At 44.2% G+C, this 19,590-nt stretch overlaps 1 protein-coding gene across 1 annotated transcript in view; it reads right to left on the bottom strand.

The window, feature by feature from the left end:
- Nucleotides 1–849: 849 nt before the first annotated feature.
- Nucleotides 850–19,590, bottom strand: part of LOC147605755 (chloroplastic import inner membrane translocase subunit HP30-2-like) — a 37,751-nt gene continuing 19,010 nt past the window's right edge. The window contains exons 2-6 of the mRNA XM_086793135.1: nt 2,940–3,058; nt 2,722–2,848; nt 2,416–2,561; nt 2,092–2,154; nt 850–1,252 (exon numbers count right to left, since the gene is read on the bottom strand). Coding sequence (XP_086649261.1) covers nt 1,222–1,252; nt 2,092–2,154; nt 2,416–2,561; nt 2,722–2,848; nt 2,940–3,058 — 486 coding nt within the window. The 3' untranslated portion in view covers nt 850–1,221. The remainder of the gene's footprint in view (nt 1,253–2,091; nt 2,155–2,415; nt 2,562–2,721; nt 2,849–2,939; nt 3,059–19,590) is intronic.

Raw genomic sequence — 19,590 nt, forward strand, 5'->3', positions numbered from 1 at the left:
CATGCAAGCTTCCATGGTGTCCCTCATACGAGATTGCGCATATGAAACTCCATGTAATGAGTTCATCCCCTCCCCCTTGCACTATCCACCTAGGCAATTTGCATGAGATTTAAACATAACATTAGAATGATTTCATTTTAACTATTGTCAAGACACGATTGTCTCTTATCATATCATTAGAATGATGTTACTGTAGCTACGTCAAGACGCGATTGTCTGTATCATTATCATTAAAATAGTTGTAGTATATAGAGCTTTTAACGAGCCAAAATTGAGGATGGACATTTTCCCGACTCCAATGAATGTGATTTTGTACATATTTCTCCAGACAGTCTCACTCAAGCCCTAGTCATCTTTAGAGGCATGTCACTCCATGAATACTGTCATTTGGAAGATAATGGGTCTCCTCACGCAATTTGAAAATGAGATCATGGTCTAGAGTGATCACAACCACAATCTTTCCACCATGTGCAAGTTGCATGTGACGGAAGAGATCAAATAAGGATGAGTTCTTGAAAGCTCACTCATAAGACAAACATACTCACAACCGCTTTCTAATATGTAAACAATAACAAAAAAGCAAGCTACGAAAGGTATTTACTAAGGAAAAGAGAACCCTGCATAACTTGCACGGGCACCTGTGAAACTTTCCTACTTGAACTAGGATAGATGATGTTGCTCACACTAGAATCTTAAATAAACCACTACCGCTCTCTACAAAAGAATTCCAAGCAAAGATAGGTAACCCTAGTCCTGAGCCAACATGCTTCAATCGCACAACTTACCCTCAATCCGAGAGAACCGTGGTATCTATGAGATACCCATTACCCACACACACTTTATTTACATATGTGCCTTTCCTCAACAAATGTTTGATAGTGTCTTCACCTTCAATGTACATTAGGAAATATATTATTAACATCCTTGGTATTCTTGTTCCATGCTTTTGTGCTTGGCAAATGTAGTTTAATGGGCTACCATTCACCCAAAGGCAGTACACTCTCTCTCTCTCTCTCATACTTTATTTTCAAAAAAATCAATTCAATGTACCAATCACAACTTACATGCAAGCTGCTGAACAGTCATCAAACTGACATCTCTAATCAGACATTAAAAAATCTTCTAAAAAGCATGCCTGTAGAAAGCGACTAGGAAGGCGCTAATTTGCCAATAAATTGTCACAATTTTTAAGAGCATAGCTCTTTTGAGTAGACCTCAAATTTACTGACTTTGATCACCAAAATGTGGATTCCTGCAAAAATGTCAAAAAAATGCCAGCTCAATCAACATAATTGTGAAATTTCCCTAGGCAAGCTTTAATTCTTCAACTAGCACACATGCACATAGACATACACATGTACATGCCCATGCCCATAGGTTTACACGTTTATTAAATGAGATGTGATCCACATGATTAATTTGCCTCCTAATCAGCAAGGTCCATTCCAACAATGGGCAGCTGATAGTAAAGAAAATTCCAAGGGAGTGATCATGAACATGTCCACAACACCCCCCCCCCAATCTTTCGTCATTGTCTTTTTAGTTCCTCCTATTTTCCTTCTCCTCCTCCCTCCTTCACAAACCCGAGAAGTCACCAGAGAGTTCACGATCCGTTCTGAAAGCCAGACGCCCCCACACCCAGCGATCCCGACCTTCCATCCGTCAGGTGCAGATCCAGGGCATTCACGATTCAGGAGGATGACAGCTTTGACTCTCTTCACTGTATACACAGGTCCACGTAATACATGGGCCCATTCTCTTCGGTAGATGTTTCTTTTTTTCATGTTTCTGATCATCATATGTACTCATTCTTGGTCTCATAGATCCTTGAAGTCTCTCTCTCTCTCTCTCGGATTTGACATTCCTTGCTCATAGCTCTAGTCTTTGTTTTCTTTTGTACCATGATGAGATTACATGGACATTATCGTATCACTTTTGGCCTCATAGACTCACTGGGTCTTTTGAAGACGTTCGATATAACTTTCTCTCTCTCTCTCTCTCTCTCTCTCTCTCTCAGACACACACATACATCCATCCATGCAAAGGCAGGCCTTCATAGGGAATTCCTTCTCTTGTTGATCATTGACTCACCTTTTGACGAAGTCCAGAATAAGGAGCCTTGGTCCAGGAGGGACTTTAACATCTCGTAATGCACTGCAACAAGCTCAATGTAAACATCAAAGTTATACTCGAGCCGGCATTTTCATGCCACAGACAATGGTCAAGATCTTTACAGACTTCACTAAGCAATCTCCTGCTTTCAAATTGTTACACATGAGCATAGAATACATGCAAAATAAGAGGGAAGCTGATTCAAAAATGTACAACAAACAAACATGGTGTTCACCATCATCTCCAGCATGGAAACATTTTAGACAAAAGCTTGTGTAGGGAATTGAACTCCCTCACACATACCTATCATTCAGAAGTGATACTGTGCTGTCTGTGAGAAGTCCCTTCTTGAAGTTTTTCTCGTAACGTTCAAGACCCAGGTATCGTAACATGCTCTTTGTATTCGCATAATACATGTCATCTGGAGGCGGTTGGGCAAGCCTACCTAGCTGTACTCACACCACAAAGTTACCAAGAGAACCCATAGGGCTAAGCAAAGAGTTGATAAAACTTCCTTCCCTGCTATCCTAAAGCCATACAGCAGGTGTGCCCATGGTGATGCTGATACAAGTTTACGGAACGCAAACACATGAAAAAGAAGAGACCAACCTTGAACATGCCACCTTGGATAATAGCAAAGAAGACACCTGTCATGACGGCATTGGAAGCCACATTCTGACCCCCAACTCCACTAACTAAAGAGAACATGGCACCCGATCCAAAGGCAGACACCATACTGTGAAAAACATAATTTAAAAACTTTGTAAACAAGGTGAATTTAAAATAGTTAAAGTGTTCCCTATTTTAACTATTAAGCAAGTGCATACCTAGTTTGGACATCTTCAACACCTCCTCTTGCTCTTTTCATTGCACATGAGATCCCCGTATTCACACCAGTCATTACAGCAAAATTGCGTGCTTGAACCAACGGGCCTCCTGTCAATGCCTGGCAAGAGAATTGATGAGTAGCTGAAAAGTAGACCAAAACACTACAATCTCCAAACATCTTTTTTTTTCTTAAGGCGGACAGCCCTTGGAAAAATAAACATGTGACTCAAGGTTCACATATGCACGTATACACAACACCACTTGGACATGTGATCTAACCAAGGGCTATATTTTCCCCTCTAGCTAGACTTATGCATTGCTAAGAGTAGGAAGAATTCCTCGCAGCATATGACTTATACCTATGCACAAAATCCTTATCATGCAAACAATCCCCATACAATTCGATGACTAAACTTGCCTATGATCGCCCTTCTTGCTCATTCTCTACCCGTACATGCAGCTCGAGGATGTGCATGACACCAAGCTCAAGTCTTCAAATCCCCAACACCTTCCAGCTGGTCGGCCAACTACTTCAGCGGGTACATACGACAAAACAGTACATGCTGTCACTATTTCGTCATTTCCCAACTATGTGGACAGGCTTTGGAGGACACCAAGATGCCAGACAAGTTACGTTATGATATACAAGCTTTGGAAATGGGAGATTATCTTGGAATAAAGCGCGGGGCACACTGGGTTTGATTGTGCTCGGTAGGATGACATGATTGTGCTTGGTAGGATGACATGAACCTATCGGAATCTACCTTTGCAAGCCACCAAGAGGTGCTTGGATAAGGGCCATCTGAACAAGATTAAAAGGAGGGTGTTTTATGGAGACCATTTCACATTATTTAAAAAACAGCGGACATTTTGAATAAAAGGCCGGACAATTTATAACATGGGCATTGAGTTTTTAAAATAAAATAGAACAAAACAAAACCCTCGCTCAAGAGATACAAAATTTCCATGGAAATCTCATCATGGAATACAAGGAACATGAAACATGAAACATGAAACATGAGAGCAGCATATATATATATATATATATATATATATATATATATATATATATATATATATATATATATATATATATATATATATATATATATATATCATAGTTTTCTTCATACTCGTATGGAAAATATTCCATACTTCCATACCCGTATGCGTATGGTCACGTATGGAAAAACTTTTCATACTCCAGCCAAAAAAGAAAATGTTTTGCATCTTTTCTAGACATAGAGATTAGTTGTCAATGTGTGAAAGTCATGACGGATGAAACATGGTCGATTTGTGAAAAAACCATGATAGACCATCTATCATGGCTTTCACATATTTTAAGTCTCTCATGGTTCACTTCTTTGAAATGGCATGTCTACCCTTTAATTCAAGAATCAAGTATGCAATCCCACATATGGAATTTCTCCAAGGTTTGAACCATACTTATTTCATAGTTCCACACTCATACACATATGTCGTATGGTTGCTGTATGAAAATACTATGCCTACAGGTGACACGTTTTGGCATTTGCCCACTCCACACTCCCTAGTCCCTACTTATGTAACATGTTACATGATACATCATTGATCATACATGTATCATGTAAACAAGTTACAGTAATATAAAGTCCAGAGTTTGGATTCTGGCTCTACATCATTTATGTTTTTTCTAATCCCAAAAACTTTGCAGTTTCAAGTTTCTTTGGTTTTTTGTGTCATATGTACCATGGTTTTCCTTAAATTTAGGGTGCCATATGGTATCCAACGTATGGAATTTCTTGGGGATGTGAACCATACTTTTTTCGTACTTCCATACCCGTATCCGTTTGCCGTATGGTTGCTATATGAAAAAACTATGATATCTATATATATATATATATATATATATATATATATATATATATATAGAGATAGAGAGAGAGAGAGAGAGATTAATATACTTTTTTCAATTTAAAAAATATTTTTATCTTAAAAAATTAAAAGTTTGGCTCAAAAAATGATGATGTGGTAAGTTGGGTGCTACATGAAATTGTCTATGGTTGACAATTTGGCGTGGCACCCACTTGCCATGCAATCAACGTTTTTCCACTTTTTTGGCTTTAAAAATGTATTTCTTTTCTTCAAAATTTTTAAATATTCTTATTCTCTTGCTTAAAAGAGAGAGATTTTCCAAGTCCAATTTTCCTTATCATCTCTATTAGATTATGATATATCCCAAGTTTCTTCTCTATTTCTCTCAATTTTTTCCATCATTTCTATTTACATCTACTATATAATGTTAAAGACATGCCGTTTTTGAGTTGTTTTCATTTCCTAGGTTCAAGCTATTTCTGTTGCAGAGACATCATCCGTTTCGGCCTTTTCCATTCTATTCCATGATGAGATATGCCATGGACATTATTGTAGCACTTTGGCCCATTGGGTCTTTAGTAGATGCTTAATATATCTTTCTTTTTCTCTTTTCATCTCAAATTGGGAAAATGAAAAATAAAAGAATATGCATCCCTCTATCTCACCCTCTTTCCCTCCCTCTCGTCAAGTAAGATAAGTGTATGGACAGGAGCCTGTTGGTGCCACCCGTGTATGGCCAAGATGATGTCTTATCTATGGGACTGTCACTCCATAGGAAGACCACGACATATTTTTATATTTCTGTCACGCCAGTTTTGTGCCCGACAGGAACTTCTTGTACAAGTTTCATAAAAGAGAGATTTCGTCCATTACATGTGCACATGCATTTATGCTTGCATGCATAAATTTATTTTTGCATGACTTGTTTGCGTGTGTTTGCTTGTTATGCCGTGCCAGTACACTAGACGGGGACGCCCCCAGTGTACCGTGGAATGTTGTTTGCTGACTCGTTGGTGTGGCGTGTGAACAGGTGGTAAGTATTACCATTTTTTCCTTTTTAAAATGTTAAATTTATAAGTTATGGCCAACTTTAATATTTATAAGCCTATGTATTCACACATTTAAATTAGGGACTCGACATTATTATATTAGGGTGTCCATGAGCATTTTAAATACCCTTTTAATATGATGTACCCTTTTTAAAAACCTTTGGATAAACTCTTGCATGGAGCTATTATAGAAAAAAAGCACACGACGTGCCTGTTAGTGCACGGTCCCAAAGGACCAGTGAAAGGCAGGTGTGCACCCAGTGAAGGTGGGAATGAGCCTGTGATTTGAGGCTACTCCGACCAACACATCTTCATCGACTTAAACCAGTTTGTTTGAGTTGTTTTCACTCCTTGGTGGAGAAATCAGGCCTATCAGGCCCGTGACACTTGTACTTATAAATACTCCAAGAAATACAAAATGTATTGAGAGGGGGGGGGGGAGGCCTTTTCTAGCCCCGGTGCTGGTGTCATGTGTATTTTGGTATTTCCAGTATTTATGTTGCTGATGTTGTTTCCATTGTTAACTTCAGTTAAGTTAAGTGTTCTAAATATGTGTATATTGTCTTCACAAAGATCCTCAACCCCGGCACCCATCTCAATCTACCATTATCAGTTTTTTCCGCCCACACAAGGAGGATACTCATACCACAGTACCGACAAGGAGCCCACCATCTCGTCTCTCAACTAGAGTTACCCTGCCTCGTGCCACCACACTTCGGAGAGCCAGATGGTGTCACGTGCACGCAAACGATGAAGGACAGTGAGGTGGAGCAAGCACAAGAAGTAAAGCGCAACATTTATGGCATTTAATGCTTGCATCTTGTCTCCCCAACACCTACAGGTGATAGCCAACCAATTCCTCTCAGCATATATATAAGCACTTCTCATAATTCAGCTTCCCAAATCAGTGTAGCATTCAGTAGAAGTCATGTAGGGCCAAAGGTCACTCCTAAGGGGCTGACCAAGGGCCTAAGCCATGCACAAGCTTTCCAACAACCTTTTCGTACCAAATAAAATACAAGAAAAACCTTAACACCAATCTCTCTCTTCTTCTCTCTCCTCCGTCTTAATCATGTTTAATCAGCATCTTGTTCTTAATCAAGCTTAGGGCTATGGATCAGTACAGCAAGGATTCCGTGCATGCAACATTGGTATCGGAGCATTCAAGCTTAGCCCACTAAGCATATGTCATGTGCATAAAAGATGCCATGGACATTCTCAGATGCTGGTCCGGAAGAGGCAGCCAGATAAAGAGTATGAACCAGATAAGCTTGGAGATAGGTGGAAGGATGCCCTGTCAGTTGCGTTGGATTCAAGGCAGGACAGTCGGCTGCCGTTTGTTGTCGGCTGTAGCAGCGGATGCACTTCAGAATGCGGCTGTACTTGCTCTGGCTGTCAACTGCAGGCGCATGATGGCACAAGAAGAAGCCCAATTGGGTTGGGCATTTAATGAATTGTTGACTGGCCGACTAATTTCCCAAGTCTTGTGGAAGGCCTATAAATAGGCACAAAGGTTCCTCATTCTAGGCATTCAATCCACTAGGGATTGGGTCCTTAGGGTCCTAGAGTAGGACAAGAATTTGGTGCTAATCACGTTTTTTTATGAAGACAGCCTAGGGCTGTAGCAAAGTACCCTTTTTGTACTATAGTAATATACTGGATTTCCAGCACATTTCTCTCTCTCTACTCTCTCTCCATATCTGCATCTTGCATCAGATGGTTTCCAATAGTGTTTAGGGCTGAAAGAAGACCCCCAGAGCTTCCGCGTGTTACAGCATAGTCCCGAGGAGGTGCACAGATCCAACAGAAGAATGCAACACAATAGCATATGGAGTGGTCTGCAAAACAGGCGACACTCGAAGCATTCCCTGAGGGTATGTATGCACAACCAATACATCATTAAACTTTCAGATCGATTCCAAAGGCCTAGCAACGGGCATGATCAGTTCCGACAGGTGACCAACCGTTGTGTTAAGGGAAAGGGATAGCAAGCATGGGGACTGCAGTGGAACAAATGCTCAATTCTTTAGCAAGACATGGAAGAGGATATCAGAAGTGGAAGGTGTTCGTACAAAAAGAATCAAAGTTAGAGTAGAAGGTCAAAGTCAAGTCAAAGTCAGTAGTCCACGGAGGAAGGATGACACAGTGTCCACCCCGTCATCAAGTTTAGGAGGAGAGATGTCACATGCACACCCGTGCCATGGCTAATCCTCAGCATGAACACTAGAATCCCTTAATTAAGTCAGCATTCAGGTCAACAGTAGCATAATTACCATCAGTATTAGCCTCATCATCATCATCACCACCATCGCCAGCCTCATCAGCAGCAGCAGCAGAACCATTAGCATCAGCATCATCAACATTTTACAGCATGGAGGCATGGAACCTCTGTCAGCTGCCTGTAGACAACTTATCAACAGCCAGCAGAAGCCCTAGCAGCAAGTGGGACAGCATCCAGATGAAGGCCAGCAAGTGTTAGAAGTCATCTCCTGTCTAGATTTATACACTAGGGCCTTTGTTGTGGGTGTGCCCGCCCTTATCAGGTGTTTTATCATTTTTCCTCACTCCCCGCATTTTTCCCCTATTTTTTCCCATTTTTCTGTGGCTTGGGAGGCAGCCCTGAGTTGGCAGGAGGATCCATTTGCTGGCCGACTACATCACATATGTGTACTGGAGCTGGCCGACTGTACTTGATGCAGTCGTGGACCCTCAGAGCTAGCCGACTGGCTGCATGCTGCTGGCCGACTGTAGATGCAGTCGTGGAGCCTTTTTCAGCAGGCCGACTGCACATGTGGGGGCATATAAATAGGCCCCCACCCCCATACCACTCATTGTATCATATCGGGATCTTCTTGTGTATATCAGAGCAGAGTTACACGCCTACTTCTCTCTCTCTCTTGTGCTGTTTTTCTGCATGCGTTTTTTGCTCGTGTCCCAGATCTGGTCATCATCTCCACTGCATATTCTGACATGGTATCAGAGCCCGGGCATGTGTGGTCCTGGGCGGCTCATGCGTGTGTGGTCCTGGGTGACCCCCTCGCGCCTCGGTGGCTTGCGGAGCTCGAATCGAGGGAGGGTGTTAGAATGTTGGCGATTTCGAGCGTGTGATCTATGGCTAGAAGGTGCCTTGGATTATCCCATAAGTGGAAGCATGGGAAGTTGAAGAGCCATATATAGGCTAGAGTGGCACCTTGCCATAATCATCTCCTCCGGCCGGTGTTTTGGGAGGCAGCTCACCGGGAGATGGGAGCCCGGTGAAGGGATGCTGCAGTGCCCGTTGGGGGTGTTCGTTGTGCTCGATGGTGATGCATCTCCTACGTGCGTTAGTCTTCCGCTGCGCATTCTGACATGGTATCAGAGCAGAATGTTGGGTTTTATGCTGTGTATGCACCCAGAGGAGTGCTAGTGATCATCAGTAGGTTACTGGGGCACTTTTTACTTCAGTTAGTGGAGGTTTTTTCCCCCAGTTTAGTTCATTTTCACTTATATGCAGTTTATAAGTGTTTTGGTCCACCCGGCACATTTATGGCCGGTCATGTGAACACTTATCCTTTAGGGGTCACTATCATGTGGCTTGTACTTCACATTTTTCATTCATTGAGATATCCACAGCAGTCGTGTTCACTCCCTGCTTGTTTTCCATGCCTGTTTTCTTTCTGTAAACCCTAACCCTAACCCTGTTTAGTCTTCAATTGGTATCAGAGCAATTGAAGTTTGGCCCTTGCCCATTGCTGTACACTGCCTGCACTCAGCACTAACAGTACATCAAACGTACAGCATCCGTACATCAGCGCCGCCTTCAGTCACACGTGCGCCTGCTGCCCGTACACCCATAGTGCGCCGCCTTCAGCTTCAGCTGTGCGCCTTATGCCCGTACATCCAGTCGCCTTCAATCAGGTACTACACCAAGTCGCCTGCAGTTACGTACGTGTACCAGCCCTGTACTGTATGCGTACGTGTACCAGCTTCAACAGTAAGCGCCGCCACCAAGTCGCCGCCTGCTGGTATTCGCCTGCAAGTCGACACCTGTGCGCCACCTATTGTGCAAGTCGACACTACTAGTCGCCGCCTCCTGGTATTCGTATGCAAGTCGACACCTGCAGCCAGTCAAGCGCATCCCTGTCATCAGCGCTGTTGTACCTGCTACGTACGCTTGTACCTGCATACAGCTCGACTGCAGCTGACGTGTACCTGCTGCTCCGTACAGTCTTCTGTACACACCTGCGCAGACAGCCGTACAACTGTCAGTACAAGCGACCAGCAGAACCTGGTGTTCCGTACTTGTTCTGTACCAGTCAACAGTACCTGCTCTTTGGTGGACTGTACCTGCATGAGTACAACAATCAACTCATATCTCAGCTGGTAAGCATTACAGGCTTTGAGTTTTGGGCATTCTTATTTTTCTCTGTGAAAAATATACAGGCACAACAGGCAGATTTTCTAGCAAGAAAATATACAGTTTTTTGCACAGTTTGGGTGCAGCAAATTTCGGCATTTTTGGGGCATTTTGGCATTGTGTACGCTATCTGCTGCTCTACTCAGTCATTGGTGCATTAAGCTGCACATTCAGAGGATTGAGAGTGCAGGCAGATTTGGGTAAACTGTATTCAGTGGAGTACAGTTGTTATCAGGGTTTTTGCTATTGGGTTTTTTGGTAAACAGGTACAACATTGTGCGTAAAGCATAATGGCAAATCAACAGCAAAGTGATGTATTCACATATTTGTCTAAGGAAGACAAATTGGATGGCACGAACTACTCCTTGTGGAGTTTTATGCTGAAAAATGTGCTTGTGGCAAAAGGTCTTTGGGATTTTGTTAGTGGTGATGAACCACGTCCAGGTCCATTGGCTCCAGAGACTCCTCCCCAAGGGGGTGCTCGTGGACGAGGACAACAGGTACAGGCTCCAGGACAGCTATTGCCTGTTCAGAGAACAAATGCTCAAAAGACATGGGATGCCAGGGATGCACAAGCATTGTCACTCATTGCATTGTCAGTTCAGAGGTCCATTATACCTCATATTCGTTCAGCTGGCACTTCACAGAATGCATGGGTGACTTTGGAGCAAATGTATGCTGCTCGTAATGAGGCTAGGATCTCATTTTTGAAAAGAGAGCTGGAAAATCAGAAAATGAATGAAGGAGATGATATGTCTAGCCACTTGAACAAGCTGCAGGATTTGAGAGAGCAACTCATCAATGTGGATGAGATAATTCCTGAGACACAGCTTGTGTCCACCATCTTGCACTCTTTGCCAAGATCTTACTTGGCTTTCCATACCTCTTTGAACCTCAGCATGAGGAATGCTGTTGAACCCCTCAAGTATCAGGAACTTGTTGCTCTCTTACTACAAGAGGAGCAAATGAGGAAGAATATGAATATGAACACGAATGCTGAACAAGCATTCAAAAGGGGAAAGGGAAATCTCAGCCAAAGAGTGCAAATCAAAATTCAGGTGATGGTGGTTCTTCACAGGATACCAAAAAAAGTGATGGACAGCCCAAGAAGAAGGGCAAATGTCATTACTGTAAGAAGCCAGGTCACTACATCACGGAATGTAGGAAGAGGATTGCCAAAGAGAAGGCAAAGGAAGCTGGGATGTCTGTTAATGATGCTCCTAAAGCTCCTCCAGAGACTGCTTCTTTTGTTGAGGACAGGGATTACTGTTTCTATACATGCAGCTATGATGCCTCTTGGTCTTCACAGGCACTCAGTATGACAGAGCATGCATGTACTTGGTATTTTGATAGTGGTGCCTCAAAGCATATCACATCTCGCAGGGATTTGTTTAGTCATGTTGGCCCTGCCCCTGTTGGCAAAACTGTTCAGTGTGCCAACAATGCTTCATATCCAGTGTGTGGCATTGGGGAGATTCAGCTTACAGCCATTGATGGCTCCATTCTCCGCCTTACAGATGCCTTATATGTACCAGGGATAAAGAAGAATTTGTTGTCCATTTCTTCTTTAGCACATTGTGGAATGCAAGTCCACTTTGATGATGATAAATGCATGGTCAGAGACAAAGCAAATGCCTTGACCTTGATGCTTACTGGTACATTATGTCATGGACTTTATGAGTTGGATGCATTTCAGCCAGTGGATCAGTCTGCTTATCATGCATTCACTCTTACTCCAGCTATGGTTGATGCGGAGTTATGGCATGCTCGCATGGGGCATGTAAATTTTGGTAGTCTTATGCTTATGCAGCGACATAATATGTTTACAGATCTACCTCTCATGGAGAAGCCTCCAGATCACATTTGTGAAGGATGTATTTTGGGAAAAATGCACAGGTTTTCCTTCCCACGTGATCAGGCTCTAAGAGCAACTGCAAAGTTGCAACTTATACACAGTGATCTTTGTGGTCCCATGCAGACGAAGTCATTAGGTGGTTGCTTTTATTTTGCAACATTTATTGATGACTTCTCTCGTATATGCTGGGTCTATCCTTTGACACAGAAATCACAGGTATATGATGCATTTTTGGCCTTTGTAGCACTTGCTGAGACAGAGTCTGGATGCAAGGTGAAGACTCTCCGTTCTGACCGAGGGGGGGAATATATGTCACATGTGCTGAATTCTTTTCTTGGGAGTAGAGGTATAAAACATCAGTATACTACTCCTTACACTCCACAGCAGAATGGGGTTGCAGAAAGGAAAAATCGGTCACTCATGGAGATGGCCAGATGTATGCTAAAGGCAAAAAGACTACCACATATCTTTTGGGTGGAAGCAGTAATGTGTGCTTGTCATATTTTGAATCGATGTCCCACAAAGGCATTGGTTTCTATTACTCCTTTTGAGGCTTGGCATGGCCGCAAGCCTTCTGTATCGCATTTTCGTATCTTTGGGTGCCTTGCATATGCACACATACCCAAAGAGTTGAGGAGGAAGCTTGATGATAAAGCCACAAAATGCATTTTTGTTGGGTATAGCCGTGAGAGCAAGAGCTACAGGTTATATGACCCACTATCCAGGAAGATATTTATCAGCCGGGATGTGATTTTTGATGAAAAATCAGAATTATCCATGGCTGGTTATGAAGCAAATCAGGCTGAAAATGATGTATTTGAAGGTCTTCTACCCATGGAGTTTCATTCCACAGTTGGTGATCCAACTCATGAGGGTAATGGACAGCCAGCAAATGATGTAGGTGGTGCAGAAATTCAGCAACCAAATGAGCCAGAAGCTGAACCAAATATGGGACAGCAGGCACCACAGGTCAGACATATACCTAGATGGTATTTGAGGACACTACAGGACAGCCATTTAGAGGGTCCTCTTGCTGGTCGTACTCGTAGGGAGACAAGGACCAATGAGCATGCACACATCATAGATTTGAATCTGGTTATGGCAGCCAGTTTACAGGATGATGATGAGCCTGATTCATTTGTGGATGCACGAGATAATGTGCATTGGAACAAAGCCATGCAGGATGAGATTGATTCTATTAAAAAGAATCAAACATGGGATTTGGTTGATCTGCCCAAAGGCAAGAAAGCCATTGGTACTAAATGGGTCTACAAGTTGAAAAGACATGCAGATGGATCCATTGACAGGTACAAAGCCCGTCTAGTTGCAAAGGGCTATGCACAGAAGAAGGGCATTGATTATGAGGAGACATTTGCTCCTACATCCCGTATGTCGACACTTAGGTGTGTCATTGCATTGGCTGCACATCGTGGTTGGGTTGTTCACCAGTTGGACATAAAGACTGCATTCCTACATGGGGACCTCGAGGAGGAAGTTTATGTTTTTCAGCCCATGGGATTTGCAGAACATGGTCATGAGGGGAAAGTATGCAGGCTGAAAAAGGCCTTGTATGGTTTGAAACAAGCTCCACGAGCTTGGTATGCAAAAATTGATGCTTTCCTACTCACTCAGGGATTTGTGAACAGTCCATCAGAGACCACTTTGTATGTGAAGAAAGAAGAGACAGATCTGCTGGTCATCAGTCTTTATGTGGATGATCTCTTGCTCATGGGATCAAATGATGACAAAATTGCAGCATTTAAAGAGATACTGCAACAGACATTTGACATGTCTGACTTGGGCCTTGTACATTACTATTTGGGCATACAGTTTGTGCAGGATAACAGAGGCATTGGGTTGTTGCAATCACGTTATGTTGCTAAACTTCTGGAGAAGTTTAAATTTCAGGATTGCAAGCCTATTAGTACTCCTATGGAGCCTGGGATGAAACTGTCACTACAAGATGACAGTGTTTCCTTTGATGCCACTACATATGCTCAGGCTGTTGGGTGCCTCATATACTTGTGTAATACAAGGCCAGATATTCAGTATGCAGTCTCTCAGTTGAGCAGATTCATGCACAGCCCACGGTTGTCACATTGGCAAGCTGTGAAGCGTGTATTCCGTTATTTGCAGGGTACCTTGTCTCTTGGGTTGCTTTATCCTGAGGGGGGTGACATGCAGTTACATGCTTACAGTGATTCAGATTGGGCTGGTGATTTTGATACCAGACATTCCACTAGTGGGAATTGTTTCTTCCTTGGCGCTTCATGCATTTCTTGGCTAAGCAAGAAACAGACCACGGTGGCCACTTCATCTTGTGAGGCAGAGTACAGAGCAGCCTACACTACTACTGTTGAGTGTGTTTGGCTGCGTCGTCTTATCACTGATATGGATATTTCAGTGGAGGAGCCTACACCTATCTATACTGATAGTCAGAGTGCCATTGCTGTGGCCAGAAATCCTGTGTTTCATGCTCGCACGAAACACATTGAGATTCACTATCATTTTGTTCGGGAGAGACTCCAGGCAGGAGATATCAGTCTGATCTACTATCCTACAGATCAAAATGTGGCAGACATCTTCACCAAGGCATTACCATGTCCGAAATTTGAAGCATTCCGCAATGCTTTGAATTTGTTTCCTTTTGGTGGATGATGTACAGTGATCACATATCACTCCAGGGGGGTTTGTTGGGTTTTATGCTATGTATGCACCCAGAGGAGTGCTAGTGATCATCAGTAGGTTACTGGGGCACTTTTTACTTCAGTTAGTGGAGGTTTTTTCCCCCAGTTTAGTTCATTTTCACTTATATGCAGTTTATAAGTGTTTTGGTCCACCCGGCACATTTATGGCCGGTCATGTGAACACTTATCCTTTAGGGGTCACTATCATGTGGCTTGTACTTCACATTTTTCATTCATTGAGATATCCACAGCAGTCGTGTTCACTCCCTGCTTGTTTTCCATGCCTGTTTTCTTTCTGTAAACCCTAACCCTAACCCTGTTTAGTCTTCACAGAAGACCGAGAAGGGTGAAGATTCCTAAGCAGCAATCATGAAGACTCCGGCTTTTGTGCACCTGGAGGTGATGGACACCGATGTTTCATTTTCTTCAGACAGGGAGGAGATTGGAGGACTCTCCGCAACGGATACTCGGGAGTGGATTCTCGATAGTGGTGTTCCACGGCCGGAAGTAGAGGAAGGGGAATTACCGTCAATCCGAAAGGACCGAGAGGCTCAGACACAGATGTGGGATCGTGTCAACGCCAGGGTCCGTTCGTTTATTTTCGTCAACTGCACACCACAGGTAATCAATCATGTAAAGCATATGACGTTGGCCAGAGGTATATGGCAGCATTTGGCCTCACTTTACAACAGGGTATCGCCCATGAAGAGGATTTCCTTGGAAGTACAGATGCGGGTTATGAGCCCTGCAAAGTCGTCGACGATGCGGGAGCATATTAACAAGCTGCAGGCTCTTCAGCAGGAAGTTCTTCAGGCTGGGAAGGAGATATCGTTAGAGGACATGGCCATCACGTTGCTGTCACATTTGCCCTCTTCGTACTCAGCATTTTACTCGCCTTTGATTACCAGTGGTGGCAGGCTCAGCACAATCACGTGGGAGGAGCTTGTGCCCATGGTCCTGGACCAAGAGGAACGATTCACGAGCCCTCCTCAGTGTGGAGGTTCGAAGGCCTTAACTGGCCAACGGTCGAAAGGCCGTAACTCGGGCAAAGGAAAGGCTTCATCGGAGAAGTCTTCTGAGAAGAAGTCCGACGCTGACCGCGAGAAACTGAAGGCAGAGAGGACCTGTAATGATTGTGGCGAGAAAGGCCACTATTGGAGGCAGTGTCCCAAGCGGAAGACCGAGAAGGGTGAAGATTCCTCGGCAGCAATCATGAAGACTCCGGCTTTTGTGCACCTTGAGGTGATGGACACCGATGTTTCATTTTCTTCAGGCAGGGAGGAGATTGGAGGACTCTCCGCAACGGATACTCGGGACTGGATTCTCGATAGTGGTGCTTCCAGGCACATGACTCCTTCCCGTTCCGGTTTACAGGATCTCTGCACGCTTTCTGGTCATATTCTTACTGGGGATACATCCACTATCCCAGTTCACAGTGAGGGTAGGATGGAGATAGTTCCCGATGGCAGAGGGGGAAAGCATTCCTCCCAGGTGTTGTATGTTCCGTCACTTGGTTTTCATCTGTTGTCAGTGCGTCAAGTTTGCAAGACTGGCGTACGGGTGGAGTTTGATGAGCATTTTGATGCTCTCCGAGACAAAGCAACAGGCCAGGTGGTTTGGGAAGGCGGAGTGGAGAATGGAGTTTACAAGCTTTCAGCACTCTCTCTCCCAAGTCCTCAGATTTGTGATGAGTGGCAGTCTGGTAATGGCCACTCAAGTGTGGATACGCTGCAGGTACAGGCTTTCCAGGACCAGATGGTAGATAGCTTGCCAGTAGATGGCAGCAGTTGGCAGGAACTTTCCAGTACTGATGTTGGTAGTTCTTGTGTTCGTGATTCAGAGGAAAGTGAACAGGTAACTTATGCTCTGATGTCTCGTCGTATTCGAGACAAAGAACCTCCAGTAGATGAGGATGTTCTTTCCACGGGGACCTTTCGGAAAGCCAGGCAGGTGGCAGGTGATTACTTGCAGAAGGAGGTGGTTTCTCCAGGCTTTGTGGTTCCGGATTCAGAGGGGGTGGTTGACAGGTTTCAGAAGGCCTTGCATGGTCTTCATCAGGTTTCCAGGACTTGTTTGTGCACCATAACAGGTGTTGATCCTTGTGAGCAGTGTGATGCCTTTTTGATTCAGAAGCAGAATGGTTCATTGATCTGGTTGATGGACACCAGATTGGATGGGAGCTTCCTGATGAGGCAGTTGAGCTCATGGTTGCAGATGTCTCTTTGGGAGGCACGATTGCGTTTCCTGTGGTTTCTGCGGCATGCGAAGGATCATGGACTCTTGTACACAGGAGGGGGATTGATTGATGGAGTCCGACTCCACGATTGGAGTGACTCGGTTTGGGGAGAAGATCCGCACACGAGGAGATCTACTTCAAGCCCAGGAGCAGTTTTTCGGAGCAGTAAGAGGCAGTCATCTTTTGCCTTGTCGACAGAGGCAAAGTATCGGGCTGCTTGTGATGCTGCTTGTGAGGTGGTGAGGATGCAGAGGTTGCATTGCAGGTTTGGGCTTCCACTGGGGGAACCCATGGTCATCCAGAGGCACTTTGTTCGTGAACAGATCGTGGCTGATGACATGTTGCTAGAGTTCTGTTCGACGGAGGACAGTACGGTGGACCTCTTCACGAAGTCGCTCTCTCAGGATTTGCTCAGGCGGCACCCCAGCTCCCTGTTGTTGGTTACACAGCCACAGGAGCTGAGAGGGGGTGTTAGAAGTCATCTCCTGTCTAGATTTATACACCAGGGCCTTTGTTGTGGGTGTGCCCGCCCTATCAGGTTTTTTATCATTTTTCCTCACTCCCCGCATTTTTCCCCTATTTTTTCCCATTTTTTTGTGGCTTGGGAGGCAGCCCTGAGTTGGCAGGAGGATCCATTTGCTGGCCGACTACATCAGATGTGTATACTGGAGCTGGCCGACTGTACTTGATGCAGTCGTGGACCCTCAGAGCTGGCCGACTGGCTGTATGCTGCTAGCCGACTGTAGATGCAGTCGTGGAGCCTTTTTCAGCAGGCCGACTGCACATGTGGGGGCATATAAATAGGCCCCCACCCCCATACCACTCATTGTATCATATCGGGATCTTCTTGTGTATATCAGAGCAGAGTTACACGCCTACTTCTCTCTCTCTCTTGTGCTGTTTTTCTGCATGCGTTTTTTGCTCTTGTGTCTCAGATCTGGTCATCATCTCCGCTGCATATTCTGACAGCAAGGTGGGGCAAGCAAAAGAAGTAAAGCGCAGCATTTATGGCATTTAATGCCTGTATCTTGTCCAAGACCTAGCCAACAGCTGCTGGTGCTGGCCAACCAGTTCCTCTCAGCATATATATATATATATATATATATATATATATAAAAGCATTTCTCATAATTAATTCAGCATTCCCAAGTCAATCATTCATCATAGCATTCAATAGAAGTCATGTAAGGCCAAACATCACCCCTAAGGGGCTGACCAAGGGCCTAAGCCAAGTACAAGCTTTTCAACAACCTTTTTGTACCATATAAAATACAAGAAAAACCCTGATACCAATCTCTGTTCTTCTCTCTCCTCTGTCTTATTCATGTTTAATCAGTATCTTGTTCTTAATCAAGCTTATGGCTATGAATCAGTACAACAAGGATTCCGCGCATGCAACATTCGGCCTCACCCACCTAGACCTCGAGCACCCTAGGTTCACTAGCCCTAGATTGATGAGATCCTCGCCTGCCACCGAGCAATTGTAGCTGCTACATCACCCCAGCTTCTCCTCGGCCTTGCAGAACTAGGGGTCCTCACCCCTCGCCGATGCTGGACATCCTTTATGGACCCCTACCACACATGGATGGATAGGTCCACACTCACACCCCCGTATCCTCTACACCCACTTTGTATCCATGATGATGAGGATGGTGATCCTCCATGATGAGGATGACGATTATGATCCATACATATCTACATTTACCTCCATGTTAGTTCTTTTTGTTATGTTGTCTTTTTTCCATGATAAAATTCCATGGACACATTGTACACCTTTTCTCTCATAGACCTGTTGGGTCTTCTGCAAGAAGTTAATATATCTTCTTCTTCTTCTTGTTAGAAGATTGGGACCTCCTCGAAGGAGAGAAATTTTTACAAAATTACGCATCAAAGCTGGCCATACAACTCATGATAGTGATCCTTGCGACTCCCAGAGCTTCCGCATGTGACATTGGTATCAGAGCATCAAGCTCAACAAGGCTAAACATTGAATGAAGGTGCGCAAGTCCAAGGTACAAGAAAGTGCACAAGTACGATGCCCAAGGAAAGAAACACAAAACATGGCAGAAGTTCCCAAGAGGTTGGTTGGTGGTGTTCCACAAGACCCAAGGGCAACGGTAGTCTTGTGAGTCGGGTGCATAGTAACATAAAAACCAAAAAAAAATGGGCGGAAGGTTTTTTTTTTGCAATTTCTGTCGTCGTTTCTGTCCTCGTTTGCTGCCCATTTGCCACTTCACGCATCCAACGCTTCTTCTCGGCCACAACCCGTTGCTCCGCCTCTTCTCCTCATCCACTCCTCCTTTTCGCTCCTTCACTTCTTCTCCTCCACGCCTCCTCTTCCTCTTCCCTTTTCCTCTCTCTCTCGCTCTCTTCTCCTCCACGGTCCACACCTCCTCTTTCTCTCCTTTTCTTGTCTTCCAACTTTCTCTCCTTTTCTTCTCACCTCCCTATTTCCTTCCAACTTGTTTCTTTCCTCCTCTCTTTCTCTCCTTTTCTTGCCCAAATTTTGAAAATACCAGAAAACCTACTCCCAAAATCATGAATTTCATACCCACTAGTCCCAAAAAATGCAT

Source organism: Cibotium barometz, chromosome 59, assembly GCF_041138505.1.
Source record: "Cibotium barometz isolate CiBa-2024 chromosome 59, ASM4113850v1, whole genome shotgun sequence".
Taxonomy (NCBI): Eukaryota; Viridiplantae; Streptophyta; class Polypodiopsida; order Cyatheales; family Cibotiaceae; genus Cibotium; species Cibotium barometz.